Genomic DNA, 25,326 nt, shown 5'->3' with positions numbered 1-25,326 from the left:
TTGTGAAGAACCTATCACAATACGGTATGGGGATGAAAATCTTGTAGTGTAGTCATAGAATTCGAGTTTAGGGCAGCTGCATCATTCGAAAGTTTAACACGAAGCTACTTGAAGGCACCTCAAATAGGGGCAGTTATGGACGAAATATTTGATCGTAGTGAGTAGTCAGGGCATAAATGATATAAGGGAATTCCGTTGAAATGGAGGTTCAAATTCACACCTTAGCAATCGAAAGAATAACTCACTGCATGATCATAAATACGTCTACACGTCGAGGGCTCTGCCTGAACAAATCTCAACGTCTGCTTTAGATGTATTAATGTCGAATAACGACTAAAATTCATATTTTCGTGCGAAACTGTCCCGAACGGGCTCCGATTGGTGCACTGACTTGCGATCACCCTACCGGAATTGCGTTGCGCTACTCGAGTCTGCCCAAGCAAAATCAATAATGAATTTGACCATCACACAAGTCAAGGTCTGTCCGGGTCCAAATACATGTCTCCCTCTTCCTCCAACACCTTTAACGCGGAATTTTTAACATAAGCGATCCTGCCCACCGTCAGCTAGGTAGGCTAAGATGCACATTGAGGTTTGCCCTGAAACAGTGCATGCATTGTCGTGGTCTTTAGCCAAGTTTCGCCCTCGAAATAATAAAGAACCACTGAGATTTGATTTGGAGTAGCAAATTTCCGGAGTGGTTGCAAGATATGTCTCTACATTATTTTCTCGAATTATCATTCCGGAAACCCTTTCTCCATAGGCTACACGGAATGTCCAAGTAGTATTCTCGATTTGTAGTAAGATGTCCACAGATAACTTTATGATTACAGCCTCAAAGCCTCAACGACTTCAACGACTGACGGCCTGAATCTGTCATTTGCCTCGTGCAGTTGGGTAAGATCGGGAAGTTGGTCACAGTCGCCAATGGTATGGGCAACTCAAGTGACTTTAAGCTAAGACTGCTATAATTAAACAATTCTTTTTAAATAGATGGATGAATTGGAGTGAAGGCACTATTACATCGGTGAAATATAACATCAAAGGCAATGATCGGATTGGATTTGCATGCACAGTGAGTCAACACATGTGGATTGCTGAACAATAGACGGTTAAATCCGAACGTCTAGATAATTTTGAAGAGCATTTCGACAGCATGGGCCAACGCCTGATCCGAGACGATATTCGTTTGCGTTCTTTTCAGCGCATCCGAGAGTGCCACCATTAGGAGATGAGAACACTTAAGGTAAGAAATAGGAACCCTTCAACAGAGACTAAAAGAAAAATAAATGCAACCACGCTCCTAAATAATCGAGAACATAGACGGTGACCAATGGTTAATACACAGTGGCGATCAATTCTCCCCATGGAATCAGTCCACGCTAATGCCACACCAGCACAGCCCCTAACTGGCAACATCAAACCCGATCAAATAGTACAATGACGTCAACGGCATATGTAATGAACACTGTAAATGATTTCAACTTCGTCATCTGGAGATGTATACCTAATTCGACCAAGTGACCTACGAATGCACTACTGTAGAGGACGATGCAATATTAATGTTTATTACAGGTCTAAATATAGAACGCGGATGTGTTATTGACCATTGGCATACTTAAATAATGGCAAAAGTCAAAAGCAGGGTTTGGTACTTGTCTTTCAAGATCTAATATTAATCTACATACTGAATGATTGATATTGATGTTATCTTAGCTCACATGATCTGTAAGCTCGGGTGATCTTGTGAACATTTGATAAGGCTATTCTCGCTAGATTGCTTAATGCGATAAGAAAAAAAACGAACCCATAGACGCCCGAGTGGGGATGCTTCGAAGACTGTTCCCTGCATGCACGCACAAAAGTGTGCACTTTTGCTGCAATATACCCTATTGCCTTTCTTATTCACCTACAGTGATCTGGTTTTGAAAAGATCCTCAAAACGTACCTGGTAGATAGATCTTCCGCTAGGTGCCGTGTCTCTGATTACAGTCTGTTCTTCTAACAAATTAAGTGCCTCAAAAGTGGTTTTCCCGAAAATAGCGTGAATTCTGAACAGGGTGTCCACGCCGAATGCACAACTAACCTTAGCAAATCCTCGTCTGTGACTGAAAACAGTTAAGTAAATGGCGGTGACTCACGACTGTCGCCCCTGATCTCACCAAGGAGATTACTGGACACAATATCCGGGACAGGCACAAAGGACATTCGTATCGCTCTAAAGGAGGAATAACAAAGCACGTTCACAGTTCGAAATCAGAACCCTGCCTGGGGTTGCAAATAGGATTCCAATGAACTGCCATGTCATAACCACTTAGACTGAAGAGTGTAAAACCCTATTTTAATGCCCTGCAAGTGTTCAGATGCAAATACAACTAATAAATGCATTTAGCACCTTAACCCGCAGCTCAGTGCACAAGTTCTTATGAATTAAATTAAAGGAATTACATGAGTGCCGATCTCAAGATAAATGACTTTCCTGAGAAATGAAGCCATTGGTAGGTAACATCCCCCCCCGTATCGGTACACAGACTAAAACAGTACGGTCACGGCGTTCACCATATTGGTTCAGCCTAGCGATACATGAAATCCATCATATGCAAATTTTTGAACCCATTTAAGTTTAGTTAGCACAATGGATTCAATGTAAATCACTAATGTTAAATGCTGCAAAAAAGAAGCTCTTGGGTTCTTTGAATCCAACAGGTACAGTGAGGTGATTTAGAAGAAGAAATGTAGTAGGCAACGTGTTCCAAATATCAAAGTATTCACGAGCATATAGATAACAGAAGTGCGAAATTAGGAGTTTCCAGGTACAACTTTAACGGCATGGAAAGCGTAGTTTATGGACTGTGATTCTGTCCAACTCCATTCATTCGATAAGGGACAGTAGGTCATCCCGAGCACTTTTCTAGGCTGGAGGTTGTCTAGAAACAAGAGATGCATAATAAATTGGATTAAATAGCTTCTCTACCACGTAATTCTAAAAACATTCCCGGCTTCAAAAAATTTCGCTGCGATCAGAGAATGTAAGACGAAAATTTATCGGTTATACCTGAGCCCGACACGCAACTTCTCTTGAAAACAACCTAGCTTTGTGGTAAAGCATAAAGTGTCATCCTGTTAATTTACATAGACAAGCAATTTATGAGCTTCACTAAACTGAGTCAAGAATCTTGTACACGCTTTTAAGACCAGACGGTTCGAGAGCATAAATTCACCAAACACGTATGCTTCTAGTGGAAATAAGGTTTTTTGCACATAATCGTCTATAAGTTTAAAACACGTAAGACAGCCAAGTTGGCGCAGAGGATGCAAATTTTGTCAGACATTCGATTAGATCCATAATCCCAAGGGATAAAGAAATTCCCAGGAAAGCTGAGCGAGAGCTGAAGCTGTCTAGGATGTCAAATATGAAAGAAATGTTCAAAAATATGGACTGAAGATTTTCATTTGCGGTAATACTAAGACGTACGTCCTTATGTATGGATAAATATCTTTTACTTGACATAGAACGCTGTAAAAGTTGCGGTGAGGAGGAAAACACTAGTTGTTAAAAGTTGTCAATCATTCCGCGTGCCTCAATCCACATAACATGTAGTGAATTCTTCATCGTATAAACCTTAAATTGCACCAAAATAAACAGCTTACTTCTGATTGCAACAAGACTCAATTCTGAAGGCTCAACGAATTTGCTCCAAGTGTGCATCCCCTTAGGCGTTATTTTAATGATGTTTTCTGCAATTATGATGCCCAACCAATAGGACGGCAGCGTTCTGTTTATCGTAGTTACAATAAAGTGGCCTCCAGGCTAAAATAACAGGAATGGACCAAAAAATACGTAAGAACAAAAAGTGGTACCAGTTGTCTTTTGACAGAGGAGAATTATTACTGTAGGTGCTAATGAAGAAAGCAGTTGTTCACATAAAAGACACTTTCACAGTAAAATTTCCGATTTTTAGATGCCTAACAAATTTCGTTAACAACCGATTGGGAAAATCATCAAAGGTAACACAAATTCATAAGAGATTTACCTTCAAACAACTAGAAGCATCGCTAACAAGTTGTTTCCAGTCGGAGACGTGTTCCAAAACTTCGGAGGCGACGACAGCATCAAATCCTTCAGAAAATTGAGCAGCGGCTTCCAACGTGCTCATTTTTCGATATTCCGGTGCACCAAAGGGTGCTTCCTTCCATTGGTCAGGGTTTACTTTAATCAGATGGTCTTTTGCAGCATCTATGGCCTCCGGCAGCGTATCTATGCCTAGCACCTCCGCTCCAAGGCGAGCGAGTGGCTGTGAGAAGAATTGCATGATAGAAAACAACCTTTAGGCACGAATGGATTTAAGCCGGCAAAAACACTTGATTGTAAAGTGGATGTAAATAACCCTATGCACTGAAAAGCACCACACCGCAAAATAGACCAAAAAGAGCAGTAAATAGACATAAAATGGATTTCATTCGAAGAAGTGGTGGACAAAACTGATTTTCACCTCTGATAAAATACCACCGCCACAACCAATATCCATAATTTGACGCCCGTAGAGTGGATACCAAGGCTTGGGAGATTCATCCTTGAACAAATAATTAATCATTCCTAACCGAATGGGATTCATTGCATGCAGAGCCCGAAAATCACCTTAGGTAAAGAGTATCCACAGCTTTGTAAAATCCTTTCATCGAGATTTGATAGAAGGGACTAAACTGCACTTACCGCCTCTATCCCACCACCTGTCAGAACGGGAAGTGAAACTTGGAACCTCAGAACTATCCATCTTAGCAAGCATTTTCGAAAATGTGCGAAATATCTTTGAAAGGCTATATTTTCTACATGGGGAGATAAATGTAAACAAAACAAGTTACCGACTGATAATCCTAGAACGAATATTGTGCAGCATATTCGATCGAAGAGTTAACACTGGACTAAAGGGGAAAAATGAAAGTAAGAAAAGGCGAACTCGGTCTCTGCTGTGTCAATTCCAAATTCCCAATTGATTGGACTTTTTAAGATGTAGATAAAACGTTATGTATAAACCTGCAGATGTTGATAACGAAACCCAAACTCACGGAGAAGTCGTTTAGAAGGGGACCAGAGTACCTGTACAGAAATCGATGGCTTCGTAAGTTGGTGGTTATCGACATTTAGACCGAATTAATACAAAACCCTTAAAAGAGATTGGCATAAAATTCATAGAAAACCCAAGCTAATGTATGTGCGGTACGAATACGAAAAGGAAATACTGACAAGACCAAACTTGTAACTGAATGAGGAGAAGTGCATTAGCAAGTCTATGTTAGATTTGTTTAGGCGATAAGTATTGTAGCAAAATAAATTGCCCATTGGGCAATGGAAGCACAAAACGGTACAAATAGTAATACGTGCGTCTACGATACATGTACGAAACGAAGGCCACCCCACATAACAAGGTGAGCACTGATTGGCCAATTGATAGTATTAGCTATTAGTTGCTTGGTGCTTCTTGAAAATCCCCTGACCACGCAGAATAGGAGCATTTTATTTATTGGGCCTTAAAAGCACAGACACAATTTAGTCTGGCAAGTGGATTTCTACGCCAGAATTGATGACTTGAATGTATTACCTCACCGAAGCTATAATGATGTCAAGGTCATCAGTGTGGAATCTAACACCGCATCGGTCTCGCAAATGTTTCGTCGTGTGTTTTCAACGGTTATACCTGAGCATGCCAGGAAAGTCATGCATAAAGGGCTTCCAAAGAAGCTAGCAATTACGGGAGTAGACAACATAGTTATGGTTTCGTCTGCAAAGGGTGGAGTGGGTTTGTGGCTTCTTTTATTGTTCATTTAGACTAAGGAAAATCAACTATTGCAGTTAACTTGGCTATTGCACTGAGTAGACTAAAAGCTCCAAACCAAGTCGGTCTTTTGGATTCTGATGTTTTCGGACCCTCTGTACCCGATTTAATGGGAGTAAATGATATACAGCCCAATACAAACGACCGGAAACAAATTATTCCCATTCAAAACTACGGGATCAAATGCATGTCCATCGGATCTCTTATTAAAAAGGATTCTGCTGTTGTATGGCGAGGATTGATGGTTATGCAGGCGGTGCAAACTTTGCTTCGTCAAGTACTCCTAAACTTGTTTTATGACCCTTACTAATAGGTGGCATGGGGTCCCCTGAACACGCTTGTAGTAGACACTCCACCAGGCACTGGGGATGTTCACCTTTCTCTAATTCAGAATGTACCCATTCGAGGTTCTGTCGTTGTTACTACTTCCCATCCATTATCGCTGTCAGATACCCGGCGCGGTATCGAAATGCTGTTGAAACTCAATGTAATTCCTTAACTGCCCAATTATTTTATTTCGGGTTGTTTTGTGATTTTTTATTATTTATTTAAATTCATTCAGGTTCCCCTCCTTGGTGTAGTTGAAAATATGGCGAAGTTCGTGTGTCCCAGTTGCAAGTTCACCACTCCTCTTTGGTGTGCTTCAGATTCAACGGAAGAAAGCGGAGCAGCCAAGTTGGCTGATCAATATGAGATACCGCTATTTTGCCAGATCCCCTTCGAGCCCAATGTATCGGACGGGAAGGAAAAGGGCATACCAGTCGTTATTTCTCACCCGAACTCATTTACGGCGACAACCTTTGTGGAACTTGCCTGCCAAATTAACAATTTGCTTTAGCCTATCCCTCCACTTAAAGATTATCAGACGATGGGTGCCTAAAAAATCAGGTTAATTAGTTGTAATTATAACTCCTATATAGTAATTGATAGTTGTTTTGGCATCATTTATATTTTTTGACCAATTAATTTGGTTGATTCCTAGGAGAAACCGTGCTCTATAGTACGGTGATCGAAGGGCGCGGTAGGATGCCGATAAGTTCTCGTCGTCCATAACCGCGTTATTTACGCAGCAATTTTTGTTGCACCCGCACATTCTCTATAAATGCGGGGCTTGCTTCTCTCCCGTCGGTTAACCAATTGATTTTGAGTTTACAGATTTTGGCGTTTGCGACAGTGTATCTATGAATGTGTAGGCCGTTGATTCGGGGTTGACTGTGCTCAGAGGCGTCCTTTGGGAGTAAACAGTGGGATTCCATGCGGGATTCTCAATGCAGTTTCCGTACGAATATCGTGTTTGCTGCCTCGGCAGCTGTCGAATATAACTCCAGAGCTAAAGAATATGTGGTCTCTGGTAACGTGCTATTGATTCCAAATAGCACTATTCTCATCCTCACTTGTAACCTTGCTGAGGACCATTGTCCTTTCAAAGAATCGGGGGGCCTTCATCCACTCATGGACGATGGCCAGAGATGCCTATATTTTCTCACTAATGACAAAACAAGTTTCTTAAAGATCAGGAGATACGTACAGCGAATCACTATGATTATGAGTTGCTTAGTTTGGTCCGCTATTGTGGCACAGACATCCATATTGTTCGTGTTTCGGTTGACGTAATCTTTACTGTCTCTAAGGTAGTGTTTGGAGAATGTTGAACAGTATAAATTAAATGGTATAATCACAAAAAAGACAAGGGTATCAAGACGTTCGTAAAACAAAATAGTGTAGTCAGATCCAATACAATGTGAAATTCTCAGTCGCACTACTTTTGTAATAAATCGGCTGTATGTGATATGGGCTAACCGGAATTTTTTCAACAGAAGCAATATTATCCGACAAAGAATGGGAACGGTAATCGAACTGCGACAATATAATTAGTTCCTAAGATCTCAATGATCCACATCAAAGTGGAGTACATACTACTAGCATGTAGGAGGGCTGAGATGCTCCTGGGCCAATCACATTGCTACCAGTAGATGCAAACACGACTGGAGTATTAATTCGCCAAATATTGTTCATCCTCTATGCTATCCTTGGCCACTCTTTTGATTTGGAAACCACCCACAAGCCTGAAATGTTAATAATTATATTTTTTGTTGAGGATGGAAGGTGTTTAGCCTCAATGCCATTGGTGCATCTCCCACATCCAAAGGCTCACCCTCTTTGAGAGCTGGATTGAGGCAGACAAACTTACTGACATAACACTCTCTAAGATGGATGACAAATCAAATGCAAATGCCAATAGCTGATCGCAGTAATATTAACTCAAATGAAGGAATATTTAATGACTGCATAATTAAATGCAGCTTCTGTACTAGTCCCAACTTGCCACTTTGTTCTCACTCCGGTATTGTTCAGCCGCCTACCTGGGTTCCATTCAGCTACTGTGGACGTAGAGGAGGTACAATTTTCTCACGTAATTCACACGTTGGCGTATGACAATGTTTTCAATTCGTTTAGGCTTTGCTTGAACTATTAATGGCTGGCTTGATAAATATGGAATTAGATTTATTCTCTAAAAGTTGACTTGACTGAAACTATTATTTTGCATTAGATTGCCTCAAATTTCATCATCTGTAGATGCTGCCTTTCAATTGTGAAGGTAATGTTTGCTAAATAGTCAAAGAAACCCGGACATTTATCATTTAGGACCAGGTTCGCTTGCCTCTGTTCTCAGTAGAACACCTCAAGCCATCTCCGAAAACGTAATATGACACAGAATACGGGAAGGTACGAGTTGCACCCAGGAAAACCCAACGTCAATAATGCAGTACGAAGAGCAAAGGTTTAAGTGACCATGTACTTATGTGTAGCGTCCCGAGACTCCCTGAAGACGAAAGAAGACGAAATACTCGGGCAGAATATATATATTCAGCACGGAGAAGGTGTCTGGGCTATTGGCATGGCCCAAAAGGCCAGCCCACCCAGCGAGGTACAAGGGGGCTAATTCGAAGTACAAAAGTGGCGCCTCACCAGAACCGAGGGATAAACCACTATCGTATTACATATGCGTACAATTAGGAGACGAGGAATTATATAACAGATTTTTTAGGCAAATATAAATTTTGTGAAAATCACTGGTTTTCAAAACTGCTCTCGATTAACTGCGACATTTGGCGTAAGATATCTTACATGTCAAATTCGATCTTCGGGTACCTTGCAGTGCAGAAAACATAACAAACCCAGTAAAATTAATATTACTCTTTGTCGCAATCTCAATACTTTGCCAAGCGTCAAAATCACTGCTGAATAATTTCCGTTTCGGTGTAGTTTATATTAACCGTTTACATGTCCGAAGGCCGTCTCCAATACTTTCAGATGCGGCCAACTGTTTGGACATCTATCGATTCCATAGCAGTCCTCATTCTAAGTTGCTTTTATCAATACGAAATAAGTATTTATGAATTCAAGCTGTGCATAATTCACGCGCCCTCTCATTAACATTCTGGGTCCTAGTAGGGCCCGCAGTTTTAGTAACGATGCAAAAAATTTGCACGATTTTTTTTTGTTGTGGTTTTCAGATTCGTTGCAGGATTTTGGAAGCTATATTGATATATTAACACAAATTTTTATATAAGATTGTCTGAGGTATTATGTGGCGAATGCTTAAAAGGCAATTACGCTAAGAATGATCCTAACTTGCTCCTCTTAATCAATTTAATGTAAACAACTCATGATGTTTCATCTTATTAGGTTATCTACTTTAATGGATGGACTAAGGTTTGTTCTCCTCTATTGGGGTTAAATAATATAGACTCTTGTTAAACGAGGGTGAAGCACAAGAAGCGTTTTTCAGTAACATAGAAATAGAGGTGACGCGTAACTGTGAAGAAAAAACTAGGGAAATATTAGCTGCCGAAGAAACGCTATCCTACGCGGTATTCAAGTGCGTTGAGGAACTTAGTCTCCTCATAAATGTATGTTGTAATGCCTTAGTAAATTAGAAATACCTAGTGTAATTTAGCTTTATCGGAAGTGTTGGAGAGTATGCCTGATAACGCTGAAGAACTTACTACACAGATTGGTGCAGAAGTTGCTGATGACTCTTTTTGGACTGAAAAACGGTACTCAGAGTGTGTCTGTCAAATCTAAAATTGAAATTAATAACAATGGGTACCTTTAACACTAAGTAGTAGTGTTTTACATATCCTGATCACGCGGCTTGCCATTCCCTCAAGCGACTATGATTCAACAAGCAAATTGAAAATCGAAGGGAAAATAAACGGCAGGAATAATATTTCAGGATGTTTAATGGTCCCAGATAAATTTGTTCTTGATATTTTGGATTTGAACACGTGAGTTACTCGTGGAATATTTGCTGAGGAGGATATAACATGAAATTTAATGGATATTTATTCCCCAAGTTCCCGTTATACGGACATCTCCATAGCAAACGGGTTTTCTGAAAGAGACGCACACTTATATACTTGTAGTAAGTCATTAGTACTTCCATAATTAACTCGGTGTCTAATAAAAGTATGCCTTTACCTCAGTCCTGAAATTTGAAGCACTTTATTCATCGAATGACTCCTTTTGACAGCCTAAAGTCAGTTCTTTAAGTTCTTCATTGTTTTCTAATTTTTCGATCACTTATTCTACTCTCCAACATAACTAAATAAACACTTTTAGGGGATTATTTGCTGCAACCAACTTTGCTTGATTCGGATTTGAAGGGATCTGACCTCAAATATTGTGCAATCCCTTGCAAAGCAAGTCGACGCAAAAGACCTCATCCCATTGGTTTAGAAAATGTAAGTTTACTTTTAGCTGGCAGTGATATTTATTGCCTTTACCGAGAGTCTGCTTAGGTAATAACATCGGATTTGTCGTGAATCTGAATCAAGTAAATTCCGTTTTGAACATCGTGGGTTGTTGCACTTAGTTTAAGCTATTATTGAATCGCTATCTAGAAGTTTTCGATCATTAAAACTGTGCCAGGTGCCAAAAATAAAGTTTCACTTGTTTAGAATCGTTTAAAACTCCTTGAATGAATACATTGGCCCTCGCACATAATTCACTATCACTTAAATACCAATCCTTATTAAATCGTCTTCCAGCGCTTATCATTTTCCCATAAATTTTTCCGTATAATTCACACCGCGCGTATTTCCTCCTTTTTTATGAATTAATTAAAATACGACTAAAGAAACGGCTGCGTGCCATTCTGCTTAACGCTACCTTTGCCCATTTTCTATGGTGGTAATTCGATGTTGCATAAAACATGCTTGTCGCCAAGTTCGTACGGAGGAATGGAACAGCAAGAAATATGCATGAAGATTTGGGTAAAGGTTGTCATGTTAAAAAACATACATGTACTTTCAAAAGTCGTTGTCTTTTTGCACTGACTCAAAACTAGTTTGGCATTTTTTTTAGCCTTCTTGGGCAAGTCGACTAAATAGAGGAGTGAGGTTTGATGACAAAGGCAGAGTAGTGGCTATCGACGATGTAATCCGTCCACGGCAAAGGATGAATGACGCGATTAAAGTCGCGTGGAATATACAAACGAATAAACTGAGGATGAAATACAGCTAGTTGTTGGCACCTCATCTATGATTTAATATGCAAGGACTGCTGGGGATATGGTTACGATCAGTGGATAGATACCGGTCAAATATAGTTAAAAAATGGGGATTTCATTCAAATCTAGAGGTCCCTCTAGGTTTGCTACCACGAAATATATAAATGACCATTTCTTAGAAAACGACTTGCTGTAAATCTAGTCATTGGATTTAAATAACGTGAGCGCATATCTTTGATCAAAAGTACTGATGTACATACTCTATTGATGTGCTTTTTAGCCCAGTACTCTTACATTAGAAAATAATATTAATCATGTTATTCGGAGTGCTTCCACGACCCATTTCGGTCGAAGGGATTGAAGGGGAGAAATGCGGACTTGAGTTCCAAATGCAAGGCGAATGCAGTGCTCAAGTAACTCCATTCCATTACATGATGGCCAAATTTATGACCACGAGAAATGTAGAGGGAACTTTGATGCATGTTGTCATATACCGAGGCGTAATAACTACCCGGTGATGCCTTGGACATAGAGGACACACTAGTGTTCCCTGGAAAACACCAACCGGATAGAAATTACTCCTAGATTTGACATTTTGACTATTACTCATCGCCAAAACTCGAAACATGGGATAGACTGAGGCAGCGCCCCACATAGCACGAACTGATGGCAGATGGTTTGGCTTGTATTTTAAATAGAAAGGTGCCCACCCGTTAACCTCACCAAACTCATCATTGGTTGGGGCAATGGTTTTACGTTCATTGGACTGATGAACGTGCCCTCGTGAGGTGATCGACCTCAGGATACGCTGAGGTCGTCCAAGTGCACACAAGCCCTCGCGCTTGTCCTGAGGATGTCCTCTCGAGGTAAGTCACTTTTCCCCGTATGAACAAGCGCTTACCTAATGCTGAATGCGTGTTAAATTTCCAGAGGTTGCAGAGCAGCACTAATTCAGAAAACATTCATTACTCATGGATACATCGGGTAAAATTATTAAAAATAATTCTGGAATGTTTGGTTGTTTGAGTGATTCTAGGTCAATCATGACATAATTGCTCAGACTACTAACAGATGTAAAAAAATTACTTTAGCAATTTGAGGCCAAAATCAGCTGAGCTTGAGCACATGCGAGTTTTTATCTTTTAGCTTTGTTTAAATCCTACTTGCACCTATTTTTTATTAGTAATTCTAGACTAGGACGATTCCCAATAATTATGTCATGTCAGGGCTCGATAGATTCGCACAAATATCATCCAAACTGGAAAAATACGCACTTTTATCTTCTAGCAGTTTGGGAGCATCAATTCGCTACGTGCAATAGTAAAGGACAGCGCTTCAAACGACGGAAAGTGAGGCCAATTTGGCCTTATTAAGAACGCTTTCTCCAATAGACGCATTCACAGGTTACAGAATCACCATAGACTTGTTCTTATCAGCGGGCAAATTAACCATAAAACAAATCCTGGGTGACAGCAGGCGTAAGCACAGCGTTAGCACTGATAGCGGGTTCAGAGAAGGAAGTCACAGCTATTGAGAGAAAATATGCTGCAACTTTTATGTCGGATTTTCACAAATTGTACCTTTAAGGAATGCACCAAATGTACAAGTAGGTGTCTGACTTTGAAGTGTTTCTTGTTTTAATCACAAGGCAATCTTCGAAATATAAACAGTGGGGAGAATTATAATACTAGAGTGATTTGTTGCTTCATTTAAGTGTGAGTAACTACAAAGGGTGTACCTCCGCTTGGTTGCATGTTCCCTCGGTCATGCCACTCTGTAAGTTAATTGCAGCACTGGAGCGAAGTAAAATTATGTCATTACCGCTTCAGAGGTAATGGGATTAATCAACGTCGATGCTTTAATTGCAAAAGACCGTTCTGTTTCTCCTTTTCGAACTTTGTGGGTTCGCTTTAATTTAATTGCCTGGCCTATAATCGTCAAAGCAGTGCGTTTTGTTTGGAAGTTGATTTCATTCGACGTTGAAATAGCAATAAATGGGACAAATGGAAACACACTGTGACAGAAACCGCCGCGAAGTATTCGATTTCTTGGCTAAGTGTTTCGAGCTGTTTACTGCATATGAAAACAATTTTCAATCTAGATTGATCAAGTGGAATGCCAGGATGTCCACTCTTGACAATGCTACATCAAGATGTGCGACCGAACAGGTACAAGCTGTTTCAAGACAACTAAGGTATCCTCAAACCTGAACTGTGAAAACAAAGGTAGTCTAATAAGAGGTAACTCAAAACAGCATGTACTGCTCGGGGTCATTCCCAATATAAAATTCTTTAGTAATGAATTGAAAGACTAGCCAAAGCATCGCACCAACAAATAATAAACCAAAGAACCATAGGTGCTGAGTAGCCCCCTTAGCAAAATTAACTACTGCAACGAGGACATCCCAGTCTTAAATCCGAAACTAATTGTTTGACTATTGAAATAGCCTACATTAGCTTCATTGCCTTGATTCGTCACTGCATGGTTAGATTTGAGGTCTCACTCATTTAGGAAACTTTTTTTGCCCATTGCAATGCCAATCACAACCCCAAAATTTGGCTTGTATTTCAGGCGGCCGTGGCGCGTGGTGTTACTGTTTAACAAAAAGTAGGCACGCCAAATCCAAACCCAGAATCAATGAAACTGCTACCCCCTAACAGCATAGAAATGCCGAACGCCAATTCAACAAACCTCATCTATTCCAATGCTGTTCGTGCAAACTCATTAAAGTGGAACTAAAATCTAAATCAGATCATCTTTCCGGGTCCTGGCATTCGTAATATGCCAATTAGCCCCCTACCTTTTCGGTACATTAGCAATATATGTTCCAACACTGCCGCTTCGGCGCATTACGACTTCGGGGAACACTCGGGGCGCTGTACACGCTCGTATAATCATTGCATATTTCCTAATAGCATATTTAAATATTGATGCATAAATCATACTTTCTTGCTTGGGAATGCCTCTAACCAAGGGATTGGAAATTGGTAAATAGGCTTCGGGTCTCCTCCGAGACATTTACGGTCTGATCTGCCCAAGCGCAAGGGTATCGTGGGACTACGACCATACCCATTTAATATTTGATCACTTTTTATTTTATAACCACATTATTATTATTATTATTATTATTATTAACCATCCCTAACTCCTTAGAATTTGTCGTCATGAGAAAACCCAAACATTCCAGAGAAATAGGAACAGGCTGGTGGAAACGGAATCATGATGTTGAATTTCTAGTTGTGAAATAATTGCATAAATAGAACAACACACTTTACATCGTGTTACCTTAAGTAAAAGCTTAATTTCCCGATCAAAGCATCATATATACAAACCAAATTTCAAATTCTCATGATTGATATTCTAACCCGACTGAAATGTGGAAGATTATTCTTCAACCTTTTTGAATATCACCTGGATTGGAATTTCCTAATCTCCTTTTATTTTGGCAACTTTGGATCTGATTACTTGTTCATAATTATTGCAGCAATTCCAATTAGGCACATCCCAGAAACCTCTGAAAATGATTATCGGGGGTGTTAATAAAAGCAATTCTCTTCAAACTTTAACCTGCATAATATATTTTGGAGTGAAATTGAAGTCCTGTATCAATCCACAGGTCCCACTCTTCCACAATCAGTACAGGACGAGGGTCGTTACTGCTGTGCATGATTGCGCATTTCTGCACTTCAATCTATACTGAAAAGTTACGCCCATAAATTAGTAACTCCGTACTCTAGGAAGTCCTAGACGAGCCATAGAAATTCAAGCGTGGACTAATTCTCCCACCTCCCATGCCCCCTTATAGTACCAGGGTCACTCAACACGGTGAAGTGCACTACCTTACAAAGTCAAGGCCTTGCGGAACTGGTTGCGCCTGGACTTCAGGCGAATGTCCGATACCTACAACTTGCAATTAATTCTTATGAAAGCTTATCTTTTTTAAATGACTTGTCCTTACCCTGACTATAAACATCCACTTCCCTTCAACTTATGCATTCTTTCCCACTTTTACACGAAAGGGATTGCACAAAAAGACCTTCTGCAACAAGCAATCTGTGAATTTACCCGTTTGTTGATAGTAATTTTCGTCCAAATTATGTCACTTTCTGTTCAAGAGTTTCCGAAGAACTGTTTTGAAAAGTTGGAACCCATGAATGTGCCTCCGAAACTAAGCTTTCCTCCGTTGAATAGTCAACTAATAATAACAACACAAGGCTGAAGAGGCGTCTAAGTGACCAGGTTTTGCAAGGACTGATGCCTGCTCATGGTCAATTTGTTTACTTTCTTCACTGCGCAAGACAGTTTGCGTACATATCGTAGAAAAATTTACAGTATAATCACAAGATAACTTAAAGGGCGGGTCAAAGTGATTACAGGCGATATTTACACGGGATCTAGATGAACAACAAAGCTCTCAGTCACCTGTGGGTACATGGCCTCAATAAGTTCGGCGATCCTGTTTGCAAGGTTTTGAATCTAAAGAGTTGTTTCCAAACGATTAATTCAATTCAATACTCATTAACAATTTAAGTAACGTGCCCACTTATGACCGGTCTCAATATGCATGATCGCATTACCGAAAAATAATAGAATTTTTGAAGGAAAACCCTGTCGAGAAGAGTGCACCTGCTGGTCCACTAAAGTGAGATCCCCCGGCAAGACGAACCCTCGGGGCACACGCACAGATATATTTTATAAAATGAATGAATAAGGAAGAACAAAGATGCCACTGTTTTTATCTTTGAGGGATACGCAGATCGATTTTTAACACCTAGAAGTGTGCTCCCCCAAAGTAAAATAATTCGAAATAGGAATGCATGACAGATCTAACAGGCATTGATGATTTAAAAATAGGTGACGCTCAGAATTTCGATATAAAACTGCGGTTACTTCCCATAGACTAAATGAATATGACCATAATTTTAAAGTAAATTTACTCATTAATTAGGAAATAAATAGCAAATCCAATGGGTATTTGTGAAAAAAACTAATGATGGTAGATTACTTCTGTTCCCTGCTTACTAAGAAGCTAGAACTTCAAAGGCTAATTATCAAACAGTGGCAACGTCCGAACGGTGAGCTTTGAGAAACAAAAAAACCTCACTTCATCGATCTCAGATGGTCGAAGGAGCTGATCAGCCAGGATAGCGGACGGATTCCCCAAAGTAGTGATTACGGTAAAAATTGAATCAGGAAGATCATTTTTCTGTGAAAACTGTGTGCTAAGAGTAAAAAGATTATTCTCTCTAATAGAACCATTCATAAATACCGAGAGGGTGTTTGGACAAGCCGAATGGGAACGATTTTACGACGATGCAAGTGCGCTTACTTTTACAATGCACCTCGAAAGTAGCTTGTCTTAATTGCCGAACACGGTCCCCTTAAATATGCCAACGATTGAGCATCAACATTAGGGCATAAAAATTGGCATAGTCTGCGGGGATCATGAGAATATACAGTGAGGGATCAACACAAGGGCCTTTCAGCTTATTTTAATGCCACAAACCAACTGATTCAAAAAATTTTGAGATGAACAATAGTCATCCTGAACCTGAAAGAGCGGAAGTGATCTACCATGATGAATAAGCAAATGACTACATCAAAAGCAATGATGAGTAGCCTAATAAAGTTACACAGCCCCTTATATTAAGAGCATCTTAGACTTATTTCACTTTTAACTTCAACCAATCAATTTGCGACATGCCACATATATGTGTAACTGATATAGAACCTCTAAGAATGATACTGGCGAAGCGCAGTTCCATCGAAAAAAAGTTTATGTAAAAGTGAGACAAAAGGATACGATAAAAAGTAGTAAGTCAACTTACGCGTAGTATTCAGCACGAGCATCATAGTCTTGCTGCTCGAGGAAATTGACATCTGTCACACCGGCATCAACAACTTGTCTGCAAAGGAGAAAATTAAGTCAAAGTAAGCAAAAGGAATGATGACATGATAAAAACGTACGTTTCCACTACTTTGAGGATACTTGACATCATGTCCGTCACATTACCCTCCGGTTGCAGCAGTTCTCCATTAAAAGTCGGAGCACTGAGTAAAAAGAAGCGCCAATTTAATCCATATTTAAGCAAAAAGCCAACGAACATTGTAAACATTCGACACGACAACAATCTCACTATCAAAAAACTAACTCAATTCGCATATTAGGCCGAAGGCACTAAAGCAAACTACAGATCGATCAACAAAATTCAAATGGCAATAACTAATGCTGAACAAAATATCCTTGAAGATATTAAATCAGTACATATTACCGAAGAGTTCAAGCAACGTTAAAACGCTCTTCAATTCTGCAAAAAAACTTTTAAATTAATTCGTCGAAAGGGATGTCCTTTTCGCTTTTCAATTCAGTGAAAGATTTTATGAGAACTAGGTAACGTTACCATTTGGTGAGATATAAAGTAAAAAGTACGGGAAAGAGGCGTACTTCGAATAAGCATGCTGAGTTGCTTCACAGGTTTGCCCGGACTCTTCGACAAGTCTTTGTGTCTCATTATCCTCTACCTTAAATTACAAAGATTCACCTCGAATTTGCAGTGCAGTTTGAAGAACACAGAGCTATTTTGTGAAGAAATTAATTACACGAATCATAACAACTGCAATTATTATGACACATGGTAAATGTAGGACAAACACTTAACCATGAAGACTTACACCTGGCTCATTTGATTCGTATCCGCAACACCTTGCGCAAAGATTTCCCATTATGCTAAAGAATTTTTTGATTTAAGAAGAGCAAATAAAGCAGCAGAGGTGGAAAAAGAAGGCAGTTGTGTCCATAATTCTATTCAATGCACGAACGAAACAGAAACAGCCAAAGACACAAGCATAACCATTTAGTGTCCATACCTTAAGAAAATGCAGATTAGTAATACTTTCATACTTTTGGAATTCCCACTCTCTATTATCCAGAGGACAAACATTTCTTGTCTTGAGCCAGCGCGATATACAATGAAAATGAAAAGCATGCTGAAAGGGTCAAAACCTCTAGTTACAACATACATTGCAGTGACCCCAAGCAACTGTGCATTCCTCAGTTCCATCTGTAGCATGATTTGCTTGACATTCAATACCTTAAAGTAATAAGACCACTATAATAAAGACGACCATACATAAATCCATTATGTGATTGCGACAGATAGCGCAGTTATCTACCACAATATCCCAGGCCCAAAGTGCAACCGCGTTCCACTTCTTGATTTCGAAGCGTTTGCTTACCAGAGGGACAGGTGCCCGGACAGGAGCTTCATCTACGTCCATACTCGACATCCCAAGGGTTAACCACAGCAGCAGACAAAAGGCATACAACTGAGGAAACCTCAATTATTCAACAAGCATGTAAGCAATCAAATATTAGGAAAATCATCATAATCTTTATAAAAGGCTCATTAAAATTGCGATCCATGCAAATTTGTTTCAATTTCGTCCCATAAAATAGAAGAAAGCACAAGTAGAATGCATAGAAAATTTTGAATGAGAAATTTACAAGATTTTGAACTCTGCTCTTTTTGCTCACACATTCGGCTTTTAATAACCACGGAAAGTAATTTTACACATATGCTGTCGAATTGTGCTAGTATCTGTTGTAGTAGATCTTTCGGATTATTACCCATGTTTGCAAGCTCTGTTAGCTGAAACATATCATTGTTATACTGATTTTTCTTTATCTTATGCAAAACGTTCCCGTTTATTTTGCTTTTTGGCAACATCGTCTCCTCTAAACGAAGAAATATTTTAACTTTTCCATAGACGCACTTATTTGTCTATTTAGCGCCATTTGTATACTCTGGCGCATTTTCTGCCAGCAAGTTTTATTTCCATGTTCAAGACTAGAAGCAAGCAAAAATGCCGCAATAAGGTCCGCAAGGCAATAAGAGGTGGTGTATTTAACGAGCGTTTTTAAACGATATCGGGTTTTGGGTAGGTGTCAGCAAAACCGGGGTACCACGTCTTTTATTCGCGCCGACGACAATTCTTTCTTACAAAATTTAATTCCAAAATATAAAACGCAAGCAACTTTTTACTGGATGATCCTGGTAAAATGTAGCTTCCTAAGACTTTCCCGAAGACAAAAGAAGACACAATACTCGGGCAGAATAAATATATTCAGCACAGAGAAGGTGTTTGGGCTACTGGCGTAACCCGAAGCCCAGCCCACCCAGCGTGATACAAGAAGGTAAATTCAAAAGTTTAAAAGTGGCGCTTAATCAATGTCGAGGGATAAACCACCATCGTACCACAAAAAAGCCTTTGTGACCTGGCCATGGTACTTCGCCGGACGGGCTCGCCTTCAATCCACGCTGCTGACCCTAGTACCTTCTTTGCGTTGAGTGCATATATATTTTGCCTGAGTATTACGTCCTACATCTCCAGGGAAGTCTCGGAGTCCCACAGAAAAATTCAGGCCTATTTATTTTCTTTAAGTACTCCTAAGAAGTGTTGCCTTGTATTCTTGCCCCAAATATGCTTTATTATTGTGTTTCTAGGCTCGTTCTCTTTTCAGGCAAAAGATAGCATATTTTACATTCTCGCCTGTATGAATTTTTGGACCTAGACTTTTAAACTGCACTTATACGAAGCGCAGTTTAAGGTCAGGCGCCTCCAGTAATCTTCATCACGTAGTTGGATTTTATTCGTGCATAACTTGCCGGTGCGGTCGCGGGTGTTGTCTTTGTCAGTCATGCCGAAATGTGTGCCAAGAAGTAAAAAAGGAAAATGGGCTCGTGAAAACATGTCTATTTTGTCGTTCTTCACGCGTTTGGACGCTTCATCAGATAAAGGGAAAGAAATGAATCAACAGGAACGGTCATCAAGTTCTAACGCATTACCGGAATCTGGCAAATGCGTTTTGCCGCCGGGACCACCATGTGGCGACGTTAGTAAACATCTTCCTGAAAATGAATGCAGAAAATGTCCCAAGTACAAGTGGTTAAAAGGTACAGCTTCGATTACTTTGTATGAAATGTGAATAGGTGCGCCATTCACTGTCGACGCATTTAAGTACGGTGCTGTAAGTGGGTGCATTGGTTACTTTCTCACTCACTTCCACTATGATCACTATGGTGGCATGTCCACGAAATTTGAGGGGACCGTTTTTTGCAGTGAAGTTAGCTTTCTGTGTCTTTGAAAATTTTTACATAGGTGACGGCAAGGCTTGTTAGAGTGAAGTTCGGTCAATCGATTTCTCTCGTTCCTCTTCCTACGAATATTTTTACGCGTGTTTACGATTGCGATATTTTACTAATCGATGCCAACCAGTAGGTCCCTAGTTTTTTGCACTATGTAATGCTTGGATTGCCCTGTTTGCCTACTCCTAATGTATTGACATTTTTACTTGTGTCATAATGCTCTTACTTGCTGTGAGTTTTTTGGCCAAACACCTATGTCTTGAAAATTTTCACACCGTTTATTTCACCTGTAAGAGTAACATTTGTGGCGTTTTTGTAGTGCCTGTTTTCTTTTTTACGATCCAAATTAATCGTGCTTGTTATGCCATTTTATGGTAGTTGCCCGGGCTCTGTTATGATACTCTGTCGACCCCCCAATGGCGAAGTTAGTCTTCACACCGGCGACTTCAGGGCCCATGCTAATATGCTGCAGGCACCAAGTGCTCTAGCAGATTTCGTTCAAAATGGACTGTCAAATCCGAGGATTGATACAATCTTCCTGGACACTACGTAGGCTTTTCATGTGCAAAACACCTTGTTATTTCCTTTGTCTTCCATTTTTGACTATATATCCATTTTTTTCGATTGGAGGAGTTTTAGCCAAGCTTTTACTTGCCTTACTCTAACTTTATTATTCTTTGTAATTTTCGCTTATCGGTCATGTTTGCTCAAATTCGATTTTGTTCCATTTTTTCGCATGAAGTGCATTTTCACTGAGTTATATTACGCGCATTCTGATAAATGTCTTCACTGGGATATTAGTTCTAAAATTATTCAGTAAGGTGACACGAGTCCAAGTAAACATCCCCTTCTTGATGCGTAGTCGTATTCTCCTAGTTTTTAGTCACAAATTGTTATTTAATATTTGTAGAATTAGAATTAATTCAAGTATACAACTCATAAATCCCAATTTTGTTATGGTACTGATTTTGTGCGTATTTGGCTTAATACATCAGTATCGTGAAACTTTTCCCGGTCTAATTGTTAAAAGTTTAGCTTTTGTCTTAAAATTCCTTACTGCTTTCGTCTAAGCACTTCGATTGTGTCTGATTTCGTAGAGTGGGTGTTTTGAATTGCTTTACTTCGTCCTCCAAATCCAAGGCATCGTTTCCTGGTTTTCTAAATATTTGCTTATGGGAGTATTGTGTGATGGCGATTTGTCTTGAATAATTATCTGGATTAGTGCTAATGAAGTCGTTCAAACAACTTCGTTTGATTTGGTCTCTTTAATAGGCCATCTATAGGTCATCATTTTTTTATTTAGCTGCTTTGGCATGAAATCACTGATGCACATGCAGCTTTTAGTCCCACCTCTTATAACCAGTCTTCAATTGCTTTTTGTCCTACACCTCATAGTTTGCCGGCGTATTCTGCGAGTTTGCATAACCATATTTTGCTGCTAAATATTATTTTTGGTCGAAAATAGGCTACTAAATTCAATTTAGCAACAATTATTAACCCACAATGGAATTTTTCTCTGCCTAGGTTCTGTGCCCCTCAATATGCGTTTCCACAGCAGGACCTAGTGATTGCGGCGGCAGTAGAAATTTCTCGTGAAGCGCTCCTTAGGTACCCCAATGCACTTGTGCTATGTGGCATGTACACCATTGGAAAGGAACGGTTCGTCGTCAGTAAGATTTTTAACTCAATCTGTTCTTGTCCGCCTTTCTTTTACCTAGCCGTCTGTGATCGGCATTGATAAGCGTGTGGGTATACGTTGTCACTTGGTGTTTAGTATGAAATAAAAGTGTGCATTTCGATAAAAACTACTATACTTTTGCGTTTTTAGACTCACTATTTTCAGCGCCATAACCTTAATTTTGCAGCATGAATGTGCCCAATTCAGTGACATTTATTTGTTGAGAATCAGTTTTAATATTTTGTTTTTGTAGTGTGTATAATTTAACGTCGGATTTATTTATACATCAAACCTAACTTTGGTGCGGACGGATTTTTATATCATACGTTCCTTTCATATATTGTTCATACCGTTCCCGCGGTACATTATTCAATTCGACATCATTTTCACGTTGCCCAAGTTTCTTACTTATCCAATCCCCTGCTCTTTAGTCAATCCATTTTTTTTTGCCCGTCACGCTTACATCACTTGAGGCGAAGAAAGTTTTTGTGTAGTTTTTTTCACGGGTTCGTGCATTCACACGTGAGTTCATTGTGCATACCACCTCTGTGACGCGTGGCACGCGCGGCCCAGCATGTGTGATTCCGACGCTCGCAGTGAAATACAAACCACCGAAGGCATGAGCCTGTTCTTAGAACTATAGCCCCTTATAGTGTAAAGAATCTCTTTCGTAACTTTACAACTGAATTAGCAGCACACCACGACAGTCCCTACACTTTTCCACTTTAAACTGTATGCTTACGAGATTAATTAAATTAATTCACCCTTAGAGTGTTCCAATGATATTTCGCATCTTCCCAATCATAATAGGGGCAATCGCCCTGTGCGGTTATCGACGTTGCTGTGTGTTTATTTTCAGTTCGGCAGTTATATTACGTGGTCATATAACTATCTTGATTTCGGAATCTTAAGATTTGTTTTGCGAAGAATGTAACCAGATTGTCTCTCCCCGAAAATCGAACCTATTTTGAATAATGATTAGTTATTTCGTTTTTCTTAATTAAAATTGCGTGACTCACGTCTTTTTTTCTATCCACAGAAGGACTTGCTATCTAGGTAGACTGACTATAGCTAGGTGCTGAGTGCGGCTAGTAGACACGTCTTTGCACTGAGCCCCGGTGCTTGTGAGGTACATCGTTAACCATGCATGTCCACGCGTGTAGGCCTGGCTGAGCAGTTGGAAGCGCGAGTGTGGCTTCCTGCCAAGCAGCGCGGCCTCGTGACGGCGGCGGCGGAGGGCGGGTGCGAGGTGTGTCGCCGCCTCCTCTCGCGCACCGTTACCACCTCTTCTGAGGCACGTGTCCACGTTGTCGATATGGGTCGGCTCAATCCTCGTGCCGTCCTGGCCAGCTTTATGCCCACTGGCAAACCTATTATCGCCTGGAAACCTTCGGGGTGGATGTACAATCCGCGTAAAAGGGTTACAGATCCGACGCTCCGACGTCTACCTTGCACCCCTGAGACTTTTTTACGCCTGAGGAATTGCATTTCTGTCGAAATGATCGCAAAAACTGTTTACGTTTTCGGTAAGCCGTCAGTCCTATTGCGAGTGTGACCTTCCCCTTGATTTTATATTGCGTATTTGTTTGCGGGACGCTCGCAATACTTTTGAAGAAGGTTTCGTGAATACGCCGATGGGCAAGTATTCGCCTTTTGTTCTCTAGTCCTCACCGTGTGTTGCCTGAGCCCAACGCGTACGTAATCGCTTTAGGTACTGATTTAGCTCACCAAATAACATTTAGGTATTCACTTGTCTGCCTCACCATTTCAATGGGATTTTCTTTTTTAGATTCTGTTGCCAATGACTATTCGTATTTTACGTTATTAGTTCCTTCCATCGTTTGCTTTGCAAAGTCTTAGTTGTCTACAATGTGATAATTGTGCAATTTTTACTTTACACGATCTTGTAACTTAGCTCCAACTACTCAGAACCGGAGGTTTATAGTGAAGTGTGAAAGCTGTTATTTTGCCAATATTTAAGAATTTTGCTTTAAGAGTGATGAGGGCAAAACTGTTAAATTTTGCAATTTTGTTTGGAAATCATAACTTGTATTTCTCAGAACTGCTACCTATTTAACTGGGCGATGCTCAAAGTAAACATTCATTCCCTATTTTATCGAACTGAAGGGTTTTGTTTGACTGGACATATTCTTGAATATTTACTTTAATTGTGCATCTACTTATAGCTATTTTCGTGTTGTGAGTTCTAGTTACTTTAAAAATAGCCTTTTGTAATTGTCATCTGCGTCTTGCCCCAATTTAAATTAGCTATAGGCATACATTCTGTCGCACAAAGGCTATAATATTTAAAGGCGTTATGCTTATAGAATGTTTAGCGCAAAATCACCAGTCGTGTGTCGCATTTGATTTTTATTCAGCTCAGTTAACCTAGGAATGTTTTGTTATCCTGCTATTTTGTTGAGTACACATTATTCACTCGTTGTAGAATATGGTGCGTGTGTGCTAACTGACTTTTACTAATTACTTTCCTTGAAGGAGCTTCTTATAGTGAACACAGTAGTTTCCTTGAGCTGAAGGAATTCATAACCAAGTTGAAACCTATGAAAGTTCAACCCACTGTTTTTGGTGGAGCAGCCAAGGACGCACGCAAGCATATCGACGGATGGCTGCGATCTGATGAGGCAGCCGACACTTCCTCCAACAAGGCCTGATGCGATGTGATTGCTCGTGTACAAATCCCATTTTCCACTATTTTTGTACGTAAGATGGCTTTAATAAATGAGTCGAACATCCACTGTTCCATTTATTGTGATGGGGCTCGTTTTTAGTCACATTCATATCCTACGTCAAGAGTTGTATTCTTCCAGTTGACTTTTTCTACTCTCGAAAAAAAGCTACTTGTAGGACTTGTTTTTGTTTTGATTTTCTTAAACATGTTATCAATGTAGACATTTGGAAGTGTGTTTAAGTGAGAGGTAAACTTATGCGATAAAAAGGGAGTGCACGGGACCTGTGGCGGAGACGGTCTCTCACGAGGAGGGGGGTTCTTACTGTCTGCCCCTTTTGACTTCCTGCATTTACTAAGGCCTCCATTAGGTCAGCCTCCAGTTTCTCAAGACGTTAAGACCCTATAATCTATTCCATTTCTAGATTCAATGGTTATCACTTTAAATGAGTATTCTTGCACGAAGA

The 25,326-nt window shown here is 40.0% G+C and overlaps 5 protein-coding genes across 5 annotated transcripts; 3 read left to right on the top strand and 2 right to left on the bottom strand. All coding sequences in view use genetic code 11, as the record gives it.

Moving 5' to 3' along the window:
- Positions 1–2,799: 2,799 nt before the first annotated feature.
- On the bottom strand, positions 2,800–5,142 carry EGR_00756 (Hexaprenyldihydroxybenzoate methyltransferase; the record flags this gene model as incomplete). Its single annotated transcript, XM_024490005.1, has 7 exons — positions 2,800–2,927; positions 3,652–3,811; positions 4,035–4,295; positions 4,494–4,639; positions 4,715–4,827; positions 4,864–4,918; positions 5,064–5,142. The coding sequence occupies 7 exons, from the start codon at positions 5,140–5,142 to the stop codon at positions 2,800–2,802; spliced, it is 942 nt and encodes a 313-aa protein (XP_024355408.1).
- A 523-nt stretch (positions 5,143–5,665) lies between these two features.
- EGR_00755 (Nucleotide-binding protein-like protein) lies at positions 5,666–6,672 on the top strand (the record flags this gene model as incomplete). The annotated part of the gene is made up of 4 exons (XM_024490004.1): positions 5,666–5,798; positions 5,834–6,111; positions 6,148–6,321; positions 6,397–6,672. The coding sequence occupies 4 exons, from the start codon at positions 5,666–5,668 to the stop codon at positions 6,670–6,672; spliced, it is 861 nt and encodes a 286-aa protein (XP_024355407.1).
- Positions 6,673–10,082: 3,410 nt separating this feature from the next.
- Positions 10,083–13,950, top strand: EGR_00754 (hypothetical protein; the record flags this gene model as incomplete). Its single annotated transcript, XM_024490003.1, has 7 exons — positions 10,083–10,126; positions 10,196–10,263; positions 10,461–10,582; positions 12,048–12,105; positions 12,152–12,215; positions 13,451–13,517; positions 13,921–13,950. The coding sequence occupies 7 exons, from the start codon at positions 10,083–10,085 to the stop codon at positions 13,948–13,950; spliced, it is 453 nt and encodes a 150-aa protein (XP_024355406.1).
- A 4,253-nt stretch (positions 13,951–18,203) lies between these two features.
- EGR_00753 (RING-box protein) lies at positions 18,204–18,636 on the bottom strand (the record flags this gene model as incomplete). Its single annotated transcript, XM_024490002.1, has 4 exons — positions 18,204–18,216; positions 18,251–18,336; positions 18,370–18,440; positions 18,480–18,636. 4 exons carry the CDS (start codon positions 18,634–18,636, stop codon positions 18,204–18,206), a joined length of 327 nt encoding a protein of 108 aa, XP_024355405.1.
- A 1,519-nt stretch (positions 18,637–20,155) lies between these two features.
- On the top strand, positions 20,156–24,845 carry EGR_00752 (DNA cross-link repair 1A protein; the record flags this gene model as incomplete). Its single annotated transcript, XM_024490001.1, has 7 exons — positions 20,156–20,303; positions 20,340–20,473; positions 20,509–20,624; positions 20,874–21,044; positions 22,020–22,165; positions 23,337–23,699; positions 24,670–24,845. 7 exons carry the CDS (start codon positions 20,156–20,158, stop codon positions 24,843–24,845), a joined length of 1,254 nt encoding a protein of 417 aa, XP_024355404.1.
- Positions 24,846–25,326: the final 481 nt, after the last annotated feature.

This window comes from Echinococcus granulosus (assembly GCF_000524195.1).
Source record: "Echinococcus granulosus chromosome Unknown EG_S00003, whole genome shotgun sequence".
Classification (NCBI taxonomy): Eukaryota; Metazoa; Platyhelminthes; class Cestoda; order Cyclophyllidea; family Taeniidae; genus Echinococcus; species Echinococcus granulosus.
This window is presented reverse-complemented; position numbering and strand designations above follow the sequence as displayed.